The sequence below is a fragment of the Rana temporaria genome, chromosome 1 (assembly GCF_905171775.1).
Source record: "Rana temporaria chromosome 1, aRanTem1.1, whole genome shotgun sequence".
Lineage (NCBI taxonomy): Eukaryota > Metazoa > Chordata > Amphibia > Anura > Ranidae > Rana > Rana temporaria.
The window spans coordinates 534,016,600-534,043,254 of record NC_053489.1 but is presented as its reverse complement, the minus strand read 5'-3'; the positions used below and the strand labels follow the sequence as shown (position 1 = coordinate 534,043,254).

Below are 26,655 nucleotides of genomic sequence, written 5' to 3'. Positions count from 1 at the left end.
AACCAAGCAATTGCTTGGGGCCCCAAATTGGTCTGGGGCCCCAAGCAGGGCCCTTGCCGCGCTTCCTATATGCTGCAGCCGCCTGAGCGCTCTATAGAGAGCCTACAGCACTGCTGCCTTGAGTCGTCACTTCCCCTTCTCTGTAGCGTGGCCGAGCTCCTCTTCCTTCCTCCTATCAGTCCAGACTCCGGCCGGGTACCACACGGTACAGGAGATTCAGTTTCCTGTTCCCAGCCGGACTCACAGAAAGTCAACACTGAGTGCTCACTTCCTTTCAGTCCGGCTAGGAACAGGAAACTGAATCTCCTGCCGCGTGGTACCGACCCGGTAGGGAGGGAGGGCCAGGAGGGGGCGCAAAAAGAACATAGGGAGGGAGGGGGCTCAGGAGGGAGTAAAAAGAACTTGAGGGGGGTTTTGCGTGCGTGCGGGGGGGGGGGGTTGGGGGGGGCCTCTATGTCTATTTTGCTTGGGGCCCCCAAATTCCTTCAAACGGCCCTGTAGCACAACTGTTTTTATTTGAGAGGGCATCCAAAGCTAACATTTGCGCTTGGGTGTGTTTTTACATTGAGCCTTTTAGAATTGTTTGGGGAGTGTATTTTTATTTTTTTAACCACTTCAGTACTAACATGTAATACCCATTCCAGTCCTGGTCATATTTCAGTCTTTAGTATCGTAATGAAGAAGAAAAACAAGATGCGCTAAATTCAAAATGGAATAAATCCTAAAGATCATGACACAAATGATTGTCCATGAATATTATAAAGCATAATATTAGAAAAAATGTGGAAATAAACGTAGTCTATAGAAAAACAACGTAGATCCTGTTCACCAGTGCAGTGAAAAGAAGAAATTAAAACAGTCCACAGGTGTCGGTCAATCTTAATAGTGACAATCCAATAGAAAAAGGTCCTCCACCATAAGAGTAGTGTGTCTGCTTACCAGAAATCCGGCGGTCTCTTAATTAAAAGAAGACCCCAGAAAGCGTATAGGTTAACACTGTGGTAGTTGGAATATGGATGGGCTGACGTCTATCCCCGTCTCAAACCAATAGATGGAAAACTTGGATAACTTGAAAACTTAGTGCCCCATGAGGAAGCGAGTTTTCGCGAAACCGGTCGGGCGGAATGTGTGTCGCATCGGATCACCCCCCGTTGAGTGCACTATTCCTACCAATTGGACGGGTTGTTTTTGGATTGCTTCCGGCTGGAGCTCCAATTTGCCATGCCTTGTTTACACTGCATTCATGTAAGTGTGTTTTTGTCTTCTTTTAAAAAAAAATTGTATCTATGGTATCACACTATTGCGGTCCTTCTATATTTTCCATGGTATTCGTTATCCAAGTTTTCTATCTATTGGTTTGAGACGGGGATAGACGTCAGACTCAGCCCATCCATATTCCAACTACCACAGTGTTAACCTATACGCTTTCTAGGATCTTCTTTTAATTAAGAGACCGCCGGATTTCTGGTAAGCAGACACACTACTCTGAGGCCCCATACACACGAGAGGATTTATCCGCAGATACGGTCCAGCGGACCGTATCCGCGGATAAATCCTCTCGAGGATTTCAGAAGATTTCTATGCGATGGCGTGTACACACCATCGCATTGAAATCCGCGCTGAAATCCTCTGCAGATGACGTGTCGCGCCGTCGCCGCTATTATGACGCGGCAACGGGCGCGACGCTGTCATATAAGGAATTCCACGCATGCGTCAAATCATTACGACGCGTGCGGGGAATCCCTTTGGACGGATGGATCCGGTAAGTCTGTACAGACGAGCGGATCCATCCGTTGGAATGGATTCCAGCAGATGGATTTGTTGAGCATGTCAGCAAATATCCATCTGCTGGAAATCCATCCCAGGGGAGATTTATCCGCGGATAAATATCCGACGGAGTGTACACACCATAGAATCTATCCGCAGAAACCCATTTGATGGGATTTATCTGCGGATAGATTCTATGGTGTGTATGGGGCCTTATGGTGGAGGACCTCTTTCTATTGGATTGTCACTATTAAGATTGACCGACACCTGTGGACTGTTTTAATTTCTTCTTTTCACTGCACTGGTGAACAGGATCTACGTTGTTTTTCTATAGACTACGTTTATTTCCAAATTTTTTCTAATATTATGCTTTATAATATTCATGGACAATCATTTGTGTCATGATCTTTAGGATTTATTCCATTTTGAATTTAGCGCATCTTGTTTTTCTTCTCCATGTAACCACTGTACAATATTCACAGTAAGGTGCAGCTTTATTTTTATTTTTACTTAATCACTCATATGTACTATTTATGAACTTTGGTTTGTTTATATTTGTTTGCTTATTAGCGCAGTTGCTCCCACATTTTTTTTCCACTTTAGTATCGTAATACTTTTACTGACAATCACTCCCTCAGGGAACACTGTACCCAGATGAATTTTATATAATTTCTAATAGTTTTCTTTTGGTGTTATTTTATAACTTCTTTTTTTTTTTATATTACAAATGAGAGCAAAAAGGAGAGCAAGAAGTGGTTAAAAAGATCTGTAGGGGCAGTCAGCTAGGGGACAGACTAAATCCTCCAAAAGCAGTCAAACATTTTAAACAATTCCTTCAGCACCCAGGCCCTGTTAACTTCTAGCAACTGTAGAGCGACGAGTTTTTAGCGTGTTTTAAATGTGTGTTTTTTTTGCCTTATTTTTTGCAGAACAACCCCTTTCATTTGAACGTGCTACTCTCTTCTCCAAAAATGCAGCAAAGTAGCTTATTTTGGAGATAGCTTTGGCGCATTTAAAAGAAGCGCATTTGAGTTTTTCGCACATGTTTTGTAACGTCACAAAACGTCTGTTTCTTTTGCATGTTGTACTCACTTTTGTTGCCAGCGGTTTAGACATTAATGGCTGTGTGTTGAGTTATTTTGAGGGAACAGCAAATTTACACTGTTATACAAGCTGTACACTCACTACTTTACAATGTAGCAAAGTGTAATTTCTTCAGTGTTGTCACATAAAAATATATAATAAAATATTTACAAAAATGTGAGGGGTGTACTAACTTTTGTGAGATACTGTATATACCACACTCCAGAAAGACACTTCCGACACTGTTTTTCTACAATACAGTGGTAGCCCCTAGATGCATACTGCCCTAAATGTTAGTACTATTTAATACACTATCCAGCTCTGTCCAGTTGCAGCAGCTGTCAGCCTTCCATAAACTTTTACAGGCTGCCAACAGCCTGGCTGGAGTGTGCAGCTGTGTCTTCTGTCTGCACTTAAACACAGAGGGCCTGATTCCCAAAAAAGCTGCCTAACTTAACTTTCAGCAGTTAAGTTACACTGACTTAAAATCTCTACCTAAGTGCCTGATCCACAAAGCACTTACCTAGAAATTTCAGGCCGTGTAACTTAAGTGCCGCCGTCGCAAGGCGGTCCTCCTCTCCGGGGGGCGTTTAAAATTTAAATGAGGCGCGCTCCCGCGCCGGCCGTACTGCGCATGTGTGTAACGTAATTTTCCCGACGTGCAGCGCGCGAACGTAATTGACGCCGGGCTTTGTGGATTGCGACGGGACACTAAAGTTGCGACGGGTGAAAAAAAATATACGCGCCGGGAAAACAAATAATTATAAAAAAAAATGACAGCGTCGCTCAGCATGCATTCCTGAGAGGGAGAACTCCATGCCAATTTTCAAAGAAAAAAACGGCATGGGTTCCCCCCCCAGGAGCATACCAGGCCCTTAGGTCTGGTATGGGTTGTAAGGAGACCCCCCCTACGCCGAAAATTCGACGTAGGGGGTCCCCCTACAATCCATACCAGACCCGTATCCAAAGCACGCTACCCGGCCGGTCAGGAAGGGAGTGGGGACGAGCGAGCGCCCCCCCCTCCTGAGCCGTGCCAGGCCGCATGCCCTCAACATGGGGGGGTTGGGTGCTCTGGGGCAGGGGGGCGCACTGCGGGCCCCCCCACCCCAGAGCACCCTGTCCCCATGTTGATGAGGACAGGACCTCTTCACGACAACCCTTGCCGTTGGTTGTCGGGGTATGCGGGCGGGGGCTTATCGGAATCTGGGAGTCCCCTCAAATAAGGGGGCCCCCAGATACCGGCCCCCCACCCTAAGTGAATGGATATGGGGTACATCTTACCCCTACCCATTCACCTGTAGGCAAAAAGTAAAAGTTATTAAACACACAACACAAGGGTTTTTAAAATAATTTATTATTCTGCTCCGGAGGCCCCCCCTGTCTTCTTTATTAGCTCTAATACCAGGGGGGGCTTCTTCTTCCTCTCTCCGGGGGTCTTCTTCCACTCTCCGGGGGTCTTCTTCCACTCTCCGGGGGGGGTTCCTTCTTCCGCTCTCCGGGGGGGGCTTCTCCGCTCTCCGGGGGTCTTCTTCTATCTTCGCCGCTCTCCGCTGTTGACTCGGCGAACCCCGGTTCTTCTGCAGATGTCCGGTGCCTTCTTCTTCAGCGCTGGCTGCCTGCTATCTTTGTGTGTTAGCTCAATTACGAACAGGCAGCCAGCGCGGTCTTCTGTGACGTCATGTTCTTCTTCTCCCTTCTTCCGATGTTGACTCGTCGCCTCTTGTCACTGCAATGATGGAAGCGCGCCTTGCATGCCATTTATATAGGCATCACCGTCCCATCATGCTCCGGCAGGTACCCACGTGGTGGGTGCCTACCCACGTGCACCCACCACGTGGGTACCTACCGGAGCATGATGGGACGGTGATGCCTATATAAATGGGATGCAAGGCGCGCTTCCATCATTGCAGTGTCAAGAGGCGACGAGTCAACATCGGAAGAGGGGAGAAGAACAGAAGAGAAGAAGGTGACGTCACAGAAGACCGCGCCGGCTGCCTGTTACTAATTGAGCTAACACACAAAGATAGCAGGCAGCCAGCGCTGAAGAAGAAGGCACCGGACATCTGCAGAAGAACCGGGGTTCGCCGAGTCAACAGCGGAGAGCGGCGAAGATAGAAGAAGACCCCCGGAGAGCGGAGAAGCCCCCCCCGGAGAGCGGAAGAAGAAACCCCCCCCCCGGAGAGTGGAAGAAGACCCCCGGAGAGTGGAAGAAGACCCCCGGAGAGCGGAAGAAGAAGCCCCCCTGGTATTAGAGCTAATAAAGAAGACAGGGGGGGCCTCCGGAGCAGAATAATAAATTGTTTTAAAAACCCTTGTGTTGTGTGTTTAATAACTTTTACTTTTTGCCTACAGGTGAATGGGTAGGGGTACGATGTACCCCATATCCATTCACTTAGGGTGGGGGGCCGGTATCTGGGGGCCCCCTTATTTGAGGGGACTTCCAGATTCCGATAAGCCCCCGCCCGCAGACCCCGACAACCAACGGCAAGGGTTGTCGGGAAGAGGTCCTGTCCTCATCAACATGGGGACAGGGTGCTCTGGGGTGGGGGGGCCCGCAGTGCGCCCCCCTGCCCCAGAGCACCCAACCCCCCCATGTTGAGGGCATGCGGCCTGGCACGGCTCAGGAGGGGGGGGGGGCGCTCGCTCGTCCCCACTCCCTTCCTGTCCGGCCGGGTAGCGTGCTTTGGATACGGGTCTGGTATGGATTGTAGGGGGACCCCCTACGTCGAATTTTCGGCGTAGGGGGGGTCTCCTTTCAACCCATACCAGACCTAAGGGCCTGGTATGCTCCTGGGGGGGGAACCCATGCCGGTTTTGAATTTAAAAATTGCCGTGGAGTTCTCCCTCAGGAATGCATACCAAATGCCGTCGCTTGAATGGGCCTTTACAAGGTGTGACTAACTTTCCACATTGTAAAACCAGCCCTAGTTTTGCGCAGGCAAAATCGGAACTTACGCAGAAATCACAGTGCTGGAAAGCGTTGTGGATCTGCTTAAGTCCTCATTTGCATACCCAAAGCTGCATTTCAATGAGAAATGCCCCCAGTGGCGGATGCGGTACTGCATCCTAAGATCTGACCGTGTAAGTGTCTTACACATGTCAGATTTTCTGCCTAACTTTGGAAAAAGCCTTTTGAGGATCGTTTCCAAAGTTAGGCACAGACTGAACAGCAGTTAAGTCTGCGTATCTCTTTTGGGAATCAGGCCCTGAAATCTCTGCTAATCAAAGTATAATACAGTATATGAGAATGGTTGCTGCACCTATGTCTGTATAAACAGTATGCTAACACTGAGATTACTCTGTAGTAGAATGGATAGGGAAAAGTAAATACTACCGTGTATTGGGACAGAAGTGAGATGATTAAAACAGAGGCCCTTGATTTGTTCAAATGCCAGTAAGCAAACTGGATGTGACAGTTGACACAGAATGTTTAAGAGCCATAGGCACTGAATAGTGGAGTCACCCTCAAGTGGGACTAAATGTATCACAAGAATAGCTGAATTAAAGTACAAATATCTGACTGAAAAAAACAAAAATGTTCAAATACATTCATTTAAACAGTGTATTCAGTTGTCTGGCTGGAGTTCTGCTTTAATGGTATTCTGAAAGCATTAAGCCCTGTACACACGATCGGTTTGTCTGATGAAAACAAACCGATGGACCGTTTTCATCGGACAAACCGATCATATGTGGGCCCCATCGGTTTGTTTTCCATCGTGAAAAAAAATATAGAACATGTTTTAAAATTTTCCTATGGATAAAAAACTGAAAGAAAAAAACGATCGTCTGTGTGGAACTTCATCGGAGAAAAATCTACGCATGCTCAGAATCAAGTCGACTTATGCTCAGAAGCATTAAACTTCATTTTTCTCAGCACGTGTTTTACGTCACCGCGTTGGACACGGTCGGATTTTTGACTGATGGTGTGTAGGCAAGACTGATGAAAGTCAGCTTCATCGGATATCCGATTAAAAAATCCATCGGATTAGATTCCATCAGATATCCGATCGTGTGTACAGGGCATAAGCTTTCTTTTAGGTCTATGTACTGCACATGTAATATGTCTTTATCATACATATTACATATACAGTAGATAGAAGGAATAAACAGACCTAAAAGAAAGCTAATACTCTTAGAATACTGTTAAAGCAGAACTCCAGCCAGACAACTAAATACACACTGATACAAAAAAATGAAAGTTGTGCATGAATCCAAGCAATACTGTATATCTGTGTCTAATGCTGCGTACACACAACCGTTTTTCAGGTTCTAAAAAATTACGTTTTTTTTTTTTTAATGTCATTAAAAACGATTGTGTGTGGGCTTCAGAGCATTTTTCGGGTTCTAAAAAATGGACAATTTTTTTTTTTCGAATATGCTCTATTTTTTCACTGCGTTTTTAACGTTGTCGTTTTTAAGGTTGTAAAAAATGGTCGTGCGTGGGCTTTAACGAAGTGAAAAAACTGCACATGCTCAGAAGCAAGTTATGAGACGGGAGCGCTCGTTCTGGTAAAACTACCGTTCGTAATGGAGTAAGCACATTCATCACGCTGTAACAGACAGAAAAGCGCGAATCGTCTTTTACTAACACGAAATCAGCTAAAGCAGCCCAAAAGGTGGTGCCAATTGAATGGAACTTCCCCCTTATACGTGTTGTATGTCACCGCGCTTTGCTAGAGCATTTTTTTTTCACGATCGTGTGTAGGCAAGGCCGTTTTAATGATCGGGTTGAAAAAAACTTCGTTTTTCCTAGACCCTTAAAAACTTTGTTATTTAGAACCCGAAATAAATTATTTGATTGTATTACTAAGTTCAAGAACTTTCAGGAGTTTTAAAGTGAAATCAAACACTGACTACTTACTGCAATCTGCCTCTTTCATCTCTGAGTCGAAGCTGTTCATGCCGAACATCTCATAGTGTTTCTCAAAATGTTTATCAAGTTGCTGAGACCACCCATTGTTGTCTCCTGAAAGTGATGAAGAAAACTGATGTTACAATCTTTGTCTGACAAATCTAGGCAACAAAGGAACAACTCATAAAATAAGTTCTAACTAAATTATGAAGTAAATATTAATACATTTGGGTGGATTAGGACAAATCTCCAGTTAGATTGTTCATAGGTCATACATATATTCCTCTGTTCCTACTGGCCAGTGAGGCTATCCATCACATTTGGCATAGAGTGGAGGGGGAGGCCAAACATCAACCATATACACAGAAAAGAGTATATGTATCTTAAGACCCGTAAACACAATTGGATATTCCGACAACAATTATGTGATGGACGTGTTGGATGATTCGACCGTCTGTATGTTCCATCAGACATATGTTGTCGGAATTTCCAACAACAAATGTTTGATGGTCATGCTCTCAAATTGTCTGAAAACAAATGCGTTCCGTACAAACACGCATGCTCAGAACCAATGCTAACCATCAGACAACATTAGCAGAAGTTGCCCAAAAGGTGGCGCTAAAGAGCAGAAAAAACATTGTTTTGTGAATGTTGGCTGAAAAAGTTCTGCCGTCTGTATGCAGAACAAGTTCACAACCAACGCCTTTCGGACAAAAATCCACGGATTTGTCCGAGGGAAGTCCGATCGAGTTTACAAGGCTTTAGGGATAATAAGATGATCAAAGCAAATACACAAGCATGCCACCAGTTATCAGGAGTTTGCCTGCCCTATGAACCCTGGGTCACTTTAATGGGTATGATGAGACCACCAGTTGTAATAACATTCTTTTTTTTAAGATCTAAATATCTTATTTCAGTCTATAAATCACTCTAATAATTTATTTTCTACTGCCTTCTTTAACTAATAAAAAGAAAAACCCTGAAAATAAAACAATAAAACACAAATAGTCAACATAAATATAATACATACCAAATGGCTTGTGGCAGGAACTTATAGACATGTGATAAAATCAGATGTTGGTATGTGATAGAACCAATAAAAGTTTTTTTTCTTATCACCTACTATACATTTATTCTTGAATGCCTTTGTTTTTACAAGTTTACCAATGAATGGTAGCATAATTTACTATGATTAGTATAAATATATGGGGCCAGATTCTCGTAGAACTGCGGCGGCGTAACGTATCGCCTTTACGTTACACCGCCGCAAGTTTTACGGGCAAGTGCTTGATTCACAAAGCACTTGCCTGTAAACTTGCAGCGGCGTAGTGTAAAGTCCACCGACGCAAGCCCGCCTAATTCAAATGATCCATGTAGGGGGTGTGGATCATTTAAATTAGGCGCGTTCCCGTGCCGATCGTACTGTGCATGCTCCGTCTCGAATTTTCCCGCCGTGCATTGCGAGAAATTACGTCGCAAGTACATCATTGGTTTCGACGTTAACGTAAATGGCGTCCAGCGCCATTCACGGACGACTTATGCAAACGAAGTAAAATTTTCAAATTGCGACGCAGGAACGACGGCCATACTTAATATTGAGTACGCCACCTAGGGGGCATGTTTATCTTTACGCCGCATAACTCTTACGGAAACAACGTAAAATCACTACGACGGGCAATCGTACGTTCGTGAATCGGCGTAACTAGTCATTTGCATATTCTACGCCGACCGCAATGGAAGCGCCACCTAGCGGTCAGCGTAGATATTGCACCCTAAGATACAACGGCGCTGGCCGTCGTATCTTAGGCATATTTAAGTGTATCTCAGTTTGAGAATACACTTAAACATACGACGGCCTTAGATTCAGACTTACGTCGGAGTATCTGCTGATACGCCGGCGTAATTCTATGTGAATTTGGCCCACGGTGTTATCTGTTTCTGTAGTAACTGAATGGTTAAACTTTTTCAGATGAGAAAGATTTTCTACTATACTCTATGCTTGGAAAGTAACTCTCAGGCCGAGTACTCACGAGCAAACATGTCCGTTCGAAATGTCCGACGGGCTGTTTCCGGCGTACAAGGCTGTTTTTTCATTTGGCCCGCTGGCTTGTACACACCAGCGGACGATATTTCCCTGCGGACCTGAACGCGTGCACGTAATCCACGTTTGACGTCACTATAAAGGGAAAGGCCAAAGTCAATGGCGACGCCCTCTGTTCCGCTTTTGCTAGTTACGGCTTTGCTCGTGTTAGTGAAGGTTTGGTTAGAGCTGATTCGCGCTTCTCGGTCTCCAGGCTTTAGCAGGTAGTATTTTCTCGTTCAGTGCGTGTGCTTGTGGGTACGTAGTTGGCATTCGGGTACAGGCGTGCAGTTCGTTCTGCTTAGCAGATTCGTACTGTGCGTTCGTATCTGTGTGTCGTGCGTTCTTTGCAGGTACCGCTGGATTTGATTGTGCTTTCTGTTGGAGTGTGTTCTTGACTGACCAGCCGGCCGGTTTGAAGCCATGATGGAGCAGCAGCGTCAATTTTCGCGAGTTGGTGCTGTTTATGGGATGGCTGCTGGATATGTTCATTATTCCAGTACTTTGGCCAGAAACAGGGGGCGGAGGCGTTTCTGGACCAAGAATTGGTTGCGCCAGCGTGACCAGTTCTCACATATGCCTCTGCTTAGGGAACTCCAGGAGAATAATCCTAATGACTATAGGAATTTTCTCCGCATGACGGACCCCGTATTCAACAGTCTGCTGGAACTTCTGTCCCCCTATATCACGAGGCAGGACACTGTGATGCGCCAAGCCATCACGGCCGAGCAGAGGCTTATTGCCACGTTGCGGTACCTGGCGACTGGGAGGAGCCTGCAGGGCCTCAAGTTCTCAACAGGCATCTCTCCGCAGGCGCTTGGGGTCATCATACCGGACACGTGTGCTGCCATCATTAAAGTTATGCACGAGGAGTATATGAAGGTAAGTTTCCTCATTTTAACCTCACAATGTGTCTATAATAATGTTGCAAACTAACTTTTAATTTTATTTCCCAGATATGCTGTGTGTTTAACTAACGTTCCCTTTTCTCCCTATGCATGTTGATATCAGCTTTTACATGTTATTTTTATTTTGGCCTACCTGCATATTTTGATCTTACCCAATATTAACCTGTCCAGCATGCTATCTTCGGGCCAACCCCCACCATGCCACTTTTTTTTTTGTTTTTTTTGTTTTCTAAAAACAGTTTAAACACCCCCCACCCCCCCTTCAAAGTGTTTTTGTCCCCATCAGAGGGCTGTGGAGTCTCTTATTAATTAAGTGGGCCTATATATTTGTGCCCCGAAATTCTCCCTTCATAATTTGCAAATGCTATTTAAAAAATGTAAAGTTGCACAAGGATGCTTGTAGGATTATGTTTGCAATGTTTATGTGCCAAAGTACTAAATCTCTTTTTTTGTTTGTCCCCACAGCTACCCTCCACACCACAGGAATGGCAGTCTGTGGCTTCCCAATTTGCCGAGCGGTGGGATTTTCCTAACTGCGGTGGAGCAATAGATGGGAAACACGTCCGCATTGTGCCCCCACCCCACTCGGGGTCCTACTATTATAATTACAAGGGTTATCATAGTATCGTGTTGATGGCGGTGGTGTCGGCACAGTATGAGTTTCTATATGTGGACGTGGGGAAGAACGGCCGGATGTCAGATGGGGGAGTGTTCGCACGGACTGATTTCTATGATCGTCTCCAAACTGGTGGTCTGGCATTGCCACCAGATGAAGATAATGTGGAAGGACTTCCGTTTGTGTTCCTAGCGGACGAGGCTTTCGGCCTTGGACCTCACCTAATGCGGCCTTTTCCCCAGAGGACCCTCACCTCAGAGAGGAGTGTGTTCAATTTTCGGTTGTCCAGGGCTCGGAGGGTAGTCGAGAATGCCTTTGGGATCCTCAGCAACCGGTTCCGCCTGTTCCTGACATCGATACATTTGGCGGAATATAAATTGAACACCGTTATATTTGCCTGCTGCATTTTGCACAATTTTCTACGCAGGCACTCCCAGACGTACCTAGCCTCCATGGGCTCTGAGGCAGGACTACCCTCAGAGAACATTCCTGGCCTGGACACTGGTCGCGCTGGCTTGGCCCCCCAATCTGCTCGTGAGGTACGCGACAAATATGTTGAGTACTTCATGGGTCGGGGGGCCATTGCTATGCCAGATCATATTTCTTTCTAATTCGGCCCCCCAAAGAAAGGAATATTCTCACAACTAATAAATAATTAGACCATTGGACTTTATACAGTTGTTTGTCATTACTGCTTTTTCTCTATTTTTCTGTCTTCCAGGTTCTCTCCAAAAATAGTGCACTTCTAGTGCCAAATTTACTTACTCAGATGTATTAACTAACCACATTTGCACATTATTCACTCATCTACTAACTGGGTATTCAGTCTAGAAATAAGAAGCCACTCATTTTTCTGATTTTGATGTCTCATTATTTTTTTTTTATTGTAGTCATTTTTTAACAAGAAATGTGTATTTTTAGGCAGAAAACATTTCCTGCAAATTCTTCAGACAAAATATTGGCTTTTAAATATTTATTTTTTTGTCTTTATTGACAGTGATTAGCAATAATAATGATCGAAACACAATGTAAGAATAATTTCACTGAAACTATACGCAAGAATTTTTGGGCTTGTCTCCTATATATCTATCTCTAGATATATATATATATATATATATATATATATATATATATATATATATATATATATATATATACACACTTCTAAACAGAATTTTTTTAGACTTTGGTTAAAAATTTAAGTTCTTATTTAGTTTGGTTTCCAATAACCCAGACTAATTTATGTAGACATTTTTTGGCTTTTTTTTTATTTTCTAATTTTTTTTTGGGTATTTGTTTCTAAGACATTTATTTACATTTAGAAATTGTTGTGTATTTTTTTTATACCAAAAAGTTTTTGGCTTTGTATTTGTTTGTGTCTAATTTTTTCAACAAGATTTTAACACAACACAAAAATTTTTAGTTTTTTTACAAAAATTAGTTAACTTCTTTCTTTAGGTGAGATTTCTTGTTCGTTTTGTGATCTGAAACTGGAAACATTTACAAACCAAAAAAGATCAACACCAAACAAAAATTTAAAAAAAGAACAGCAGTCAGTCATATGGATGGTGTGCTTTCACACTGGAACACGCCAAAATTTCTAAATGCACACATTCAGTGAAAACTCGCCAAATGTCATTGGTTAAACAGACAAATGGCCACATGTGCTATCTGACATCATGGGTGATCAATGTCTGTGTTTTGTGGGAGCAAACCCTTCCTCTCAACTACTTGAGGATCGAGGAGGGGTTTGTACCCACAAAGCACAGACAATAGATAGTCTGTGATGGCAGATAGCACATATTGGCACACTGTGTGTGCATTTAGAAATTTTGGCGTATTATAAAGTACTAAAATTAAAAAGGGTTTTGTGGGCGGGGGATGGGCGGGGGATGGGCTTCTGTGGTTCAGTCTTTGACACGGCCCATCATGTCAATGATATTTTTGTAATTTTGTTCGATGACTAGCATCCTTTGTCGCATGTTCTCCATTTCCGTGCTACACTCTGAAATGACATTTCGCACATTCTGCTCCATGACTAGCATCCTTTCCCGCATAATGTCCATTTCCGTGCTGCACTCCATTAGTTGCTGTACAATTATAGAAGCACTTGCACGTGAAAAATGTGCTACACCATCTTCATCCCCTAAAAAGAAACAAATTGGCATTCAAAATATGTAAATAATTTCCAGCCTATCTGCATATGTTTGGCCCTATTAATATAGGGGTGACACTGACCTGATGGCCTGATAATTTCCACATCCCCAATTTCTTCATCTTCTATCACTCCTCCTTCTTCCACCACCTCCCCATCATCTTCTATCACTCCTCCTTCTTCCACCACCTCCCCATCATCTTCGACTCCTCCTTCATCCATCAATCCACCTTCTTGCAATTCGCCAAATTGTTCTTCCGCCACTTGCCCTTCATCTGATATAAATTCTAAGTCCAAAATAACTTCTTCCTCCTCTCTTCCTTCCTCCTTTCTTCCTTCCTCTTCTCCTTCCACATCCTCTTCTCCTTCCACATCCTCTTCTCCTTCCACATCCTCTTCTCCTTCCACATCCTCCTCTCTTCCTTCCCCAGCCTCCTCCTGCTCAACATGTGGAGGTGTTTGATTTTGCGGGTGTCTGGCCCTCTCTGCCTCCTCCAATTGCTGGCGTCTTCTTTCCCCTATAAGAAATAATAAAAAACAAAAGGGATACTCATCAGCACACAGATATTGGATATCATAAATCGCACACATTGCATAGACGATACATTTATGATGATTTTTGGTTGTTTATTCTTTCAGCAATCCTCCATTTTTGGCGTAGTTCTAGGCCAAGCTCTGATCCTGCCCCTTTTTTGCAAAGAAGTGACACAAATGGATGTCCCCCCAAAACATTAATTCTCGTCGACCCTCCAAATAAATATACTTTGATTTTTGAGACACAGGTGCTTTGCATTTCAAGATGTTAAAACATCAACTTTATTTGCATTTTGGAGAATGAATCTTGTTTGCCTGTCACATTCACTCAATTTAATTTCTGTGATTTTGCTATTCAACAATGTTGGAAAACCAAGTTTGGGGCCAGTCAGCCATGTCCAGGTGTGTTGTTCCTGGAGTAACGTCACATTTTTGCTAAACAATGTCATATTACGCGTGTTTACTATTTCACAAAATTTGTTTAAGGTTGTTATTTGACATAAACACAATACAGTATCTACACGTGTTCAAAAGTACAAGCAGGCCAAGGAGGCAGATGTGAAAAAATACATGTCAACACATTATTGCAGACATTCCCCCCCCCCCTTAAATAATATGGACTTACTTTTACGCAGAATTTTGAGTATCTTCTTCATGTGATGTGGCTCCCTCAATTTTAAATCGGACCAACGCTTCCGTAGTTGCTCCTTTGACCTGGTGACACCAAACATTCTCCTCATTCTCCTTGCCACCTTGTCCATTATGTGTGACTTCCTACGGTTCGGTGTTTTGTAGGGCCCACATTCACCATCATAATCCTTCCTCCTCATGATGTAAACCAACTCCACCATTTCTTCGAACGCCATATTAGTGGCTTTATATCTTTTAGGCCTGGATCGGGACGGTCCTGCCTCTGTCCCTTCACTTGCGCCATGAGAGCTCCGTGCCCGCTCGTGTGACATCGCCATCTTTCCTTCCCACAGAGATTAGGGGCGTGGAAACGAGGAAATGTCCCGTCAGGGGCGGAGATGAGGGCGGGGATTATTGCATATGCGGAGTGTCGCGAATGCCAACAACGTATTGACGTAGGTTACGCGGAGAATATTCGCGCGATTCCAGAACCTACACAGTTAACGCCATATTTACTTTTTCAATTGATTAGGGGCATGGCAAAGGTGACGAGGGCGGCGTTTCATACATACGCGGAGTGGATAAAAGGCGCTTGACGTGATTACGTAGGTTACGTGTTAATTCAGCGAGCGGAAGAAACGAGGATTGTGAGAGAGGCAGGTAAGAAATTTAAACATGGGATCAGCAGCGGGCTCTAAAATGTAGAGCAATGGGATGGGGGTTTGGTCTGTTGGTTGCACAGTTTTATTAAGCTATTATGTCTCTTGGATACCAGAATGTGATTTTCGTACCCAAATGCTTTTGTAGACATCACAAAATAGAGAGGTCAAAAATGCTGTGACTCATTATCAATTATGTAGGGTGTATTCAGATCAGGCCAAGTATTGTTCTGTGTTGGTTGGACAGAGGTCATTAGGAAGTTTCTTTCATGTAATCAATGCTGAGGGGCAGGATATCTACACATGCAATAGTGCCTTGATGAATGCTGTCATTTCTAATAATTGTGTATGGTTGTAGATTTATATTATTTCCTGCAATGTAACCAAAGGGGCGGCATGTATAAAAAAAATGTTAGCTACAACCAACCAATGGGGCAGAGCTGGCCAGCATTTTCTAAACAAGAGACACTGTGTTTGTATTTCTATATAGGTACTACTTTTTAAACAACATATTCTATCAATGTAAATGCTGAGGCTTTTTTTAATAGTGTTTTTGGTTTCTTTTTATTTTTTCAATCTAGAAAAAAAAAGAGTAAATCCTAATTTCCCAATGGATCTCCTGCAGAGCCAAGAGATTATCCAGCACTTGCTGGATAAATTTAGGGAAATGCCCATCCTGTGGGATTCAAAGCAGGACCATTACCACAATAAGGACGTACGAGCGGCAGCACTTGAACAGCTAGCAGCATACATGAGGACATGGGTGCCAGAATGCAGTGCCAACATGGTGAAGGATAAACTTGCCAACCTCAGGGGCACATATAGGAGAGCGTACAAAGCTCACCAAAAGCAGCTAAGATCTGGAGCAGCAGCAAGACCACCAAAGGAACCCAAGCTGTGGTATTACAACCAGATGTCATTTTTGCGGGATCAACTGGAAGGCAGGCCATCAATGTCAAGTCTGAATCCCAACCTTTCCTCCACGCTACCTCCCAGCGGGACTTCCCCAGATCACCACAGCCCTGCAGAGTCGGATGAAGAGGGCCTGGCTGACAGAGAGGCAGATCTGCGCCTCTACGATGATGAGGTATAGTAGTTTCATAACTATTTATGTAATAATCTTAATTATTGTTTGATTCTTGACTTGATATTGGTTAATAAAATACAAGCTGGGAAGTAAAAATCTAAAATCGTGGGCAAACAAATAGGTGTCAGGGATGACAACTGCAGGGGTCAGAGGGTGAGTCTGTTTTCAAGTTTAAATTCAAGGCAAAAAATAAGATTCAAGCATGAAAATGTGAGTGAGTATATTCCTAAATATATTACAACATGTCCCTTTTTTTTACACAGGAAGAAGAGACCAGCCAGGAGGTGGCAGATCCTCTCCTCACTGTCAGCCAGGACGAAGGGGTCAGTGGCAGCCAGGAGGAGGCCGGGCCCAGTGGCGTTCAGCAGCTCCCCAGGACAAGCACCACCAGCCAGGCTCCTCCCCTTTATATTAGGCCACCAGGCCGTAAGAAGAAATTGGGGGCAGTGGAGGAAGCCAGCCTGAAAATGATTCAGGAGGCGAGTGCCATCATGAGGGCCCCCCTCAACCCCACTGAGGCCTACAGTGCCTCCGTGGCACATGACCTCAATAAAGGCACGGAGGAGCAGAGGCAATTGGCCAAGGGCATCATCAACCAGGCCCTTTGGTGGATGCAGAGGGAGCTGCTGACCCCAGACACTGGGCTATGTGACCCGGCCCGGCTTGCTGAACACCATTCTCCTGCTGCCACATCATCCCCACCTGCAAGGGCCCAGGGAAGACCCGCTGGAAGGCAGCCTGGAAGGAAGGTTGCAAGGAAGAGGAGACGTTGATGCCCTGCCTTCCATTTGATCCCCCACAAATGGCATCTTGTTTGGACTACCACAGCTTGGGTTCCTTTGGTTATGTGCTGCTGCTTCAGATTTTATTTTGTGTGCTTCCTGAGGTTGGCTAGTTTATCCTTCACCATGTTTCAAATGCAAGTTTGCATGTATGTTGCTAGCTGTTCAAGTGCTGCCATTCTGTTTTTTATCCTTTTTATAATTTGCTCAAATAAAAGCCTTTTTGTTGATTTGAAAAACGTGCCTATTGTTTGTAATACTGTGGGTATTATTTTAGGCATCAAACATTACAAACAAATAAAATGATTAATCTAAAATATTCACTAACTCATGTGGGGGGGGGGGGGGGTCATTTGGTGTGCCAACATGGTAGACAATTTAAACAACCTTCAAAAAAATCCTGTTAAATATACAAACAAAAGCTAAATCAAAACTATTTCCTATTAAAATATTCTAAATGGTGACATAACTATAAACACCTAAAGAAAGTGGGAAAGATAACCATTAAACATTAAAAGCAAAAAATTGGAAATGTGGAGGACCACTAAAAATATGATACGTCGGGCCAATAAAAGTTTGCAAAAATCTTACTACATCACAGCTAACAAATGTCACTTTTCAGTATGGAACAACTCAGTTGAAATAACATGAGCTAAATAACTGATTAGTTATAGCAAGAGAAGAATGAAGAAAACGACGGCATCAAGCGTTGGTTATTGTGTGTTTTGCTTCAGTGTTCTATTGCTAGAATTAATCTTTCTATTGACGAATGTGCCATATCCCAAACAAACGTGAGTTTTACCTGAACGAGCGCTCCCGTGGCCTCATTTAGTCTGAGCATGCGCGGGGTTTTTGTACGTTGGTTTTGTGTACTCACCACCAAACATGTACGTTCGGACAGGATTTGAGCGGACGGTTTTAAAACAAGTTTGGAAATAAATGTCTGCTGAAAAACGGCCCGGCGGGCAAATGTACGGTGAAATTCTGTACGCTCGTAACTACACACGACCAAACATGTATGCTGAAACTGGTCCGCGGGCCACTTTCAGCAAACATGTTTGGTCGTGAGTATGGGGCCTCACTTTTCCCCCCCAAAAAAACCTACATCACCAGCTCTCAGTTTTTTGAAAAATCCTGGTGAGTATAGATTAACCCTGTATAGATTGACTTATTTGGCATATGACTATCATTCTACCATTATGCATACATGGCGTAGTCCAATTGGTTTGTCATTTAGCATTGAGGATCTTTGCTAATATATCGGTTTATTTCATTTGTGTTTGTAAATGCAGCTGTAGTTGTCCTTCCTTGTTTTTCTTTTTCATTTTTTTCTTTTAGTTAATTTAAAAAAATAAAAGAATTAAGAAGGCGGCAATACAAAAGAAACATGTACGTTTCAAGATGCCTCTGTCGTATAAGTTTGATTTATATTTGTGTAGAGGGTCAGATAAACTTTTGTTATTTTCGCCTTATAAGGCCATACAGAATACCTTCTAATCAATAGAAGTTTCCTATTAGTCCTGCGCTTGTTGAGATGTAACTAGCAAAAATATTAACTATAACTGCATTTGGAACATTTTGACCTATTTGAGAGTGCAGAAATGGTTCACATTTGAAGCTACGTATTGTGGATTTTAAGAAAAAAATATTTTTTACTGTTTGGATATTAGATCACTGATATTGATAGAGAAACAATTTTAATCTATTATGTTGTATAATTTGTGATTTTTTTCTTTTTTTTTTGTTTCATAAAGATTTTATTGAGCAAAGCCAAAAGGATAAGTACCGTATATACTCGAGTATAAGCCCACCCGAATATAAGTCGAGGCAACTAATTTTACCCCAAAAAAATGACTCGAGTATAAGCCTAGGGTGTCCATCTGCATGCCTCACTGTGCTTCATTGTGTCCATGTGCATGCCTCACTGTGTCCATGCCTCATTGTGCCCATGCCTCACTGTGCCCATGCCTCACTGTGCCCATGCCACACTATGCCTGTTATGCCCCTCACTACACGTGACTGAGGTGTATTCGGGCACACTGTTAACTCCTCTCATACCAATGCATTCCAGTAGGCGCAGAATCCTTTTGAACTTTTATTGATACAAGACAGAGTAAAACTGTAACAGATACAAACAAAATGCAATTAATAATCACACAATTAGTGCCTCCCTATCTATCTAGCTGGAGACACAAATGATAGACATACCGAAGATGAATCTGAATGGGTAGCGAAAAACTCAGCAGTCCATGTGCTTGCTTCCAGGGTAAAAAGGGAAAAAGGAAAGACTGAAAAGGATGATGCAAGGCCTGATGGGATTGAAAGTACGGAGGCTTGCATGTACCAAATCTAATAAGATATTCTAAATGACTGCAATGAAATAGAAGTAGCGCAGTTATACAAAATGGCCATTAGATGGCAGCATAGATTTAATTTAATTAAACCAAAGTCAATGAGAAGATTATGAGCCTTATTAACCACTTGACCACTGGGCACTTAAACCCCCTTCCTAACCAGACCAATTTTCAGCTTTCGGTGCTCTCACAATTTGAATGACAATTACTCAGTTATACAACATTGTACCCATCTGAATTTTTTGTCCTTTTTTTCACACAAATAGAGCTTTCTTTTGGTGGTATTTGATCACCTCTGCGGTTTTTATTTTTTGCGCTATAAAAGAAAAAAGACTGAAAATTCTGTAAAAATAAAAAATAAATTCTTGTTTCTGTCATATTAGCAGGTTATTTCTCACACACAGCATATACATACCACAAATTACACCCCAAAACACATTCTGCTATTCCTCCCGAGTATGGCGATACCACATGTGTGAGACTTTTACACGGCGTGGCCTCATACAGAGGCCCAACATGCAGGAAGCACCATCATGTGTTCTGGAGCACCCAGGCCAATTCTGACATTTCTCTCCTACATGTAAAAATATTTGCTAAAAAATTACAAAGAAACCCAAAATATTATATATGCTTTTTTTTTTTTCAAAGACCCTAGAGAATACAATGGCGGTTGTTGCAACTTTTTATCTTGCACGGTATTTTCGCAGAATTTTTTTGAACCCGTGTTTTTTTTTAAAAAAAACAGTTTTGTGCTTAAAAAAAAACAAAAAACAGTAAAGTTAGCCCAATGTTTTTACATACTATGAAAGATGAAGTTACGCCGAGTAAATAGATACCTAACATGTCACCCTTCAAAATTGCACACGAAAATTGCACCAAACTTCGCTACTTAAAAATCCCCATAGGCGACGTATTGCAAGGTATTGGAGTATTGGGGTATTGTGGAGTATTGGGGTATTGTGGAGTATTGAGGGTATTGCAGAGTATGGGGGGTATTGCAGAGTATGGGGGGTATTGCAGAGTATGGGGGGTATTGCACAGTATGGGGGGTATTGCACAGTATGGGGGGTATTGCAGAGTATGGAGGGTATTGCAGAGTATGGCGCAGGGAGGGATGGCTGGATCTGTGACTGCAATTGTCACAGATCCAGCCCACAGTGCTGCTGCTGCCGCCAGCTCCTCTCACACTGTACCGAACGGTACAGATAGGAGAGGGATGAACCGGCGTCATTACATGACGCTGGTTTGTTTACAAGTGATCGCTCCGTCATTTGACGGAGCGATCACGTGGTAAACGGCCGCTATCAGCTGCAATTTACCGCGATCCGTGATGCGCCGGGTCTCCTAGACCCGGCGCTCACGGATGATTCCGGGAGCGCGCCCCAGGGGGCGCGCGAGTAAAGGATTCTGGGAGAACGTCCCAGGGAGGTCCTCCCAGAACAGTAGCAGTATTTTCTCTATAGCGTGGTTAATGAAATCAATAAGCGTTTAACGATTGGTTTGTGCAAAATTTATAGCGTTTACAAAATAGGGGATAGTTTTATGGCATTTTTATTAATATATATATTTTTAATACTAATGGCAGCGATCAGGAATTTTTTTCATGACTGCGACATTATGGCGGACACATCGGACAATTTTGACACATTTTTGGGACCATTGTCATTTTCACAGCAAAAAGTGCTAGAAAAATGCATTGATTACTGTGAAAATGACAATTGCAGTTTGGGAGTTAACCACTAGGGGGCGCTGACGGGGTTAAGTGTGACCTCACATGTGTTTCTAACTGTAGGGGGGCAGGGCTGGACCGGTGACGTCATTGATCGTGTTTCCCTATATCAGGGAACAGACGATTAATGACACTGCCACTGTGAAGAACGGGGAAGGTGTGTTTACACACACCTCTCCCCATTCTTCAGCTCCTGTGACCGATCGCGGGACACCGGCGGCGATCAGGTCCGCGGGTTCCCTGGCCATGGTCACGGAGCTTCGGACCCACGGCTGGGCTTAAAGAAACATGTACAGGTACGTGATTGTGCCCAGCCGTGCCATTCTGCCGACGTATATCGCGTTTGCAGTCCCCAGAGTAGACACAAATTGCCAGACTTTTCCTGGCTTCTAATATTTCCCTTTGCCAGATCTCTCCACCTCTGCTCACCCTGCCTTCATTTTGTCACATTAATAGCTACTAACATGATAAAGTTGCATGACAATGTCCATAGAAAAGGAAGACTTCAAGCTGAACAGTTTTGGTTGGCCAAGGCTTCTTTATTATGATGTAAATTAAAGTTTGAGTAACTTACTGAGTAGCATGGCCAATGTGTCTGATAAGGGCCTGCTTGGTAGCTTTTTCCCCCCTATACACGGCTGGTTATCCTTGCAGGCAAACTGCCATGACCGTGTGTATGCTCTACCGCAGGCTTTCTCCATAGAAAAACTGCCGGCAAAAAGACCGCCGGGAATCCCGGCAGGAGAAAAGAGAACATGTTCTGATTTTTCCGGCCTGGATTCCCGGCAGTTTTCCTGTTGGGAAAACTGCCATGGGGCATACACACGGCCATTTTTCCTGGCCAAAAGCTGTCATGGCAGTTTTCCCCGACGGGAAAACCGGTTGTGTACGGGGCATAAGCCTTATTATGAATAATAGGTAAAGCTGGTAATGAATAAATATTTTTAGTAAAGAACAAAATTGTATTTATTGGGGAAATCTCCACTGCATTGCTGGATATTGTTTGTTAGTTCTGCTCAGAGCTTTCTATAATTACAGTGGTTCACAGTCATCGTGTACATATAGAGCTGTTCAAACTCAGCCTCATCCTTACATCACATGTTTTTACTACAGTATGTTTCTGCCATATCATTCTCACAGTTCTACCACAAATGTTTGGTGGCAATGTTCATTACAAATTGTCACATATTATTCTCAGTTGGGCACTATATTATCAAAAGTATTGGGACACCTGCCTTTAAACGCACATGAACTTTAATGGCATCCCAATCTTAGTTTGTAGGGTTTAATATTGAGTTGGCCCACCCTTTGCAGCTATACCAGCTTCAACTCTTCTGGGAAGGCTGTCCTCAAGGTTTTGGAGTGTGTCTATGGGAATGTTTGACCATTCTTCCAGAAGCGCATTTGTGAGGTAAGGCACTGATGTGGAAGAGAAGGCCTGGCTCACAGTCTCTACTCAAATTCATCCCCAAGGTGTTCTATCAGGTTAAGGTCAGGACTCTGTGCAGGCTAGTCAAGTTCCTCCACCTCAAATTCACTCATTCATATCTTTATGGACCTTGCTTTGTGCACTGGTCTAAATCATTTGATGGAGGGGGGATTATGGTGTGGGGTTGTTTTTCAGGGGTTGGGCTTGGCCCCTTAGTTTCATTGAAGGGAACTCTTAAGGCATCAGCATACCAAGACATTTTGGACAATTTCATGCTCCAAACTTTGTGGGAACAGTTTGGGGATGGTCACTTCCTGTACCGACATGACTGCACACCAGTGCACAAACAAGGTGCATAAAGACATGGATGAGTGAGTTTGGGGTGGAGGAACTTGACTGGCCTGCATATAGTCCTGACCTCCACCCAATAGAACACCTTTGGGATGAATTAGAGCCAGGCCTTCTCATTCACATTAGTGTCTGACCTCACAAGTGCGCTTCTGGATAAATGGTCAAACATTCCCATAGACCAGTGGTTCTCATCTCCTGTTTTCAGGACCCACTAACAGGCCAGGTTTGTAAGATAACTGAAATACATACAGGTGATATCATTTTCTGCTCAGTGATTGGAGTATTCTAGTCTGCATCTCCCCAAGGTAATACTTAAAATCTGGCCTGTTGGTGGGTCCTGAGGAATTGAGAACCACTGCCATAGACAAACTCCTAAACCTTGTGGACGGCCTTCCCAGAATAGTTAAAGCTGTTTTAGCTGCAAAGGGTGGGCCAACTCAATATATTGAACCCTATGGACTAAGACTGGGATGCCATTAAAGTCCATACAGTATGTGTGTAAAGGCAAGAGCTCCAATACTTTTGGTAATATTGTGCACAACTGAGAATATAAAAAAAGTTTTGTGTGTTACCGGCGGCAAGATGATATCACTATTCTTATTAAGTCTTGCTGCAATAAAAATGCAACCTCAAAGGTTGGGTTTAGATTTGTGACTGGAATAACTATATATGTTTTAATCATAATAAATTCTTTGATATACTACACCATGATAGTCTTTTATATGTTACATGAGTGGATATAGAACGAGACTACAGCCAAAGCCAAAGTGATTGCTGATAAACCTGAGAGAGGGAGTGGTTATCCATATGAACCAAAGGCAGATTTCTGGGTCCATCTGGTTAATGTCCATTTTATCCGGTGAAGGTGTAGGCACTATTTGCGGTGAAGGTGGAAACATAGCTGGGCATCACTGCAAGAAATGATCTATTAAGGACTTTCTTAGCACGTGTAGCGCTACCTCCGGAGGAGCCGCTGGTTACATTTGGAACGGCATGATTATGTTACCTCTGTGATGTGTCTAGGGATGATGATGAAGGAGAGGATGGTGATGAGAGCAAATGACGGAATGTCCAGACAGCAGGGTGACATTTTCTGTGCTTTTTTTACTGGTCCAACATGACCAACAGTCAACTCGAGGTAGATAGAATAGGTTGGTGAAAGGAGAGAAACTTGCAGATTCAGGCCTCTAGATAAGCGAAGCAGTCCTGCTTCAGGATAATAGCTCTTGCTTCGTCGCCACTCCAGCCGGAGTGGGTGTAGTGCCCATGGACAGGTCCCTCTCACAGGCCTGGCAGCCAGGGTGTCACTTAAAACTTCTGGGAAGGAACAAGTCTCTGCCACCGACCTGGCTCTAGTAAGATTTAGATTTGCAGTGAGACCTCTGCCACAGGCCCAATACTCAAGAACATGGACGATAGAGCGAATCCTCCCAGTAAACACAATTTTGCCTGAATCTTCCTCAGGTAGACTTGTTAGCTTGATATCACCGAATGACAGTTTGCAGCATACAACCTGCCAGTGTCCGGTCACCCAGATCCCCGATGGATCCTCTAAGCCCTATTGGATCACCTGCCTCTGGGTTCACCTCAGACCGACTTCCCACCGAACAGCACAACTCGCTTGGGATCTTCTTAATAAGAGGTGGGGGACCCAGTAAGTCACTGGGGGCCTTTGGCATCCTTAGTCGCTCCAGGCCATGAGGGCCCAGAGTCAGGAACTCCGCGTGGCCCGTGCGCCCCGGCCTGGTAGGCCATATCGCCGGGGCCTGTGATGTGCGCACATCCTAAAGGTGGGTGCCGCACCTGGAACCAGGAATGGGCGAAGAACCCCACAAAATGGCGTCTGTCACAGAAATACCCTCCCCCAGCATGCCCCACGAGGGAAACACTCCTCTCATTGGCTGCTGGAGAAAAGCGCTCCGCCTGGACCCCTCTGGCGCCACCTGCTATCCAAAGATGGGAAGGTATCTTTGGAACACACTCTGACACCACAGGACAGCCCAGGGCTGACAGAAACCCAATTTAACAGATCAACACGGATGAGAGCAAGGTAACTCTCTCATCTCCCAACTAAATTTGACATAGCACCTGTACTGAAAAGTACACAGGCGCTACACACATATACATATATTTTATATTTTTTTATTTACCGTATTTATCTGCTGTGACGGTATCGGTATGATATCCCCGTCAACGTTCCCTTCTTCCCATAACGAAAATCACCCCAATATTCCACGAGGAGGGATATCCCTGGAATCGCCCAGAAAGCCACACATGAGACCAGCTTACTGCTTGAACAACACAGACTTTAATGTTATATCACACAGCTTATATGTCATTTCCAAAAACTGTTACAATGACAAATCTCCGCCCCCCTCACACTGGGGCTTCCATACAGATGAGTAGGTAGACACGACGGGGCCGATGCTGAAACACATTTTCTTTAGACAATGACATCAATGACGCTGAGCACTAGCTGTACTGAATACATCAACCAGACCGCTCGACCCCGCATATAGAGAGATAATTACCACAATGAAGCAATCAGAATAATTAACACAAGCCACTTAAACCCAGCTCTCCTTCACACAACACAATAGATCAATTAACCTTTAGAAATAGTGAGGGGACATTAGCACATCAATAACCTGGCTAGCAGGGAGCAGTAAACTGAGACATATAGGCAAATGTATCACAATGGCCCCCCTTTTGCTCCCTGCTCCGGCAAACCCGGTTGGACCTTCCCTGGTCCAGTAGGGTTGACGGGTTCAGAGCTATTAGTCAGAGGTTAACTCCGTTTGGCATGACTGACCTCCCTTGGCAACTGCTTCAGACTCAGGTATGTCACCGGGTCGTCAGATCACACGCCGGTCAGTCCCCAAGTCTTTGTGCGATCTGCAAAGTCACCAGAAGTCAGTGTGAAGACAGCGAATGGGTCTGTGCGCCGCCGTCTAGGTGTCCCGCTATGGGAGGGGGCAGGTTATGGCTCTGAAGTGACAATCCCAGGAGATTCATAAAAAGAAAAAGTTATATTTGTTGAAATGCTGTAGCACTGGTGCTCAGAGTCCGGGGGGGGGGGGGAGGGGAATCAGAGCCCCATAAGGTCAGCCACCCCCTGATCCCTCCGCAGCCGCCGGTTCTCCTCTTGGAGCTTCTCCAGCTCCATCTCCAGTTCATGCTGCTGTGACCTCAGGTGGTTGTTCTCCTCCTCCATGCGGCTTATGCACTCCTCCAGCTCTATGTACTCACGGATCAGCTCCTGCTTGCTCATGTCCTGCAGGCTCTCCACGTGGTCCTTCATCATCAGGAACTGGGTGGTGGTGTAAGGGGCCACCGGTGGGCCCTTGGCGAACATCTCGGCACGCATCTGGGACGCCCGCTGCGACTCCCTCTCCTCCAGTCGCTTCTTCTCCTCCCAGGTCAGCTTGTTATACGGCTTCCAGGACCTCTTCTTCTTGAAGGGTGGCCGGCGGTGCCTCTTTCTGCCTAGCTCCCTCCAGGGCCCCTCCGGCTCAGGGCTGTCGCCCATGACCAGCTGACAATGGTGTTCCCTGTTGTCCGTAATAACAGATTGTACCATGAGGGCTTCGTAAGGGGTGCCCAATGGTTCTTCCTGACCCAGCTCCTTTGGATCCCAAG

General features: G+C 44.3%; 1 protein-coding gene across 1 annotated transcript in view; it reads right to left on the bottom strand.

Moving 5' to 3' along the window:
- Positions 1-26,655, bottom strand: part of RXFP1 (relaxin family peptide receptor 1) — a 353,272-nt gene that overhangs the window by 133,990 nt on the left and 192,627 nt on the right. The window contains exon 3 of the mRNA XM_040332335.1: positions 7,712-7,816. Coding sequence (XP_040188269.1) covers positions 7,712-7,816 — 105 coding nt within the window. The remainder of the gene's footprint in view (positions 1-7,711; positions 7,817-26,655) is intronic.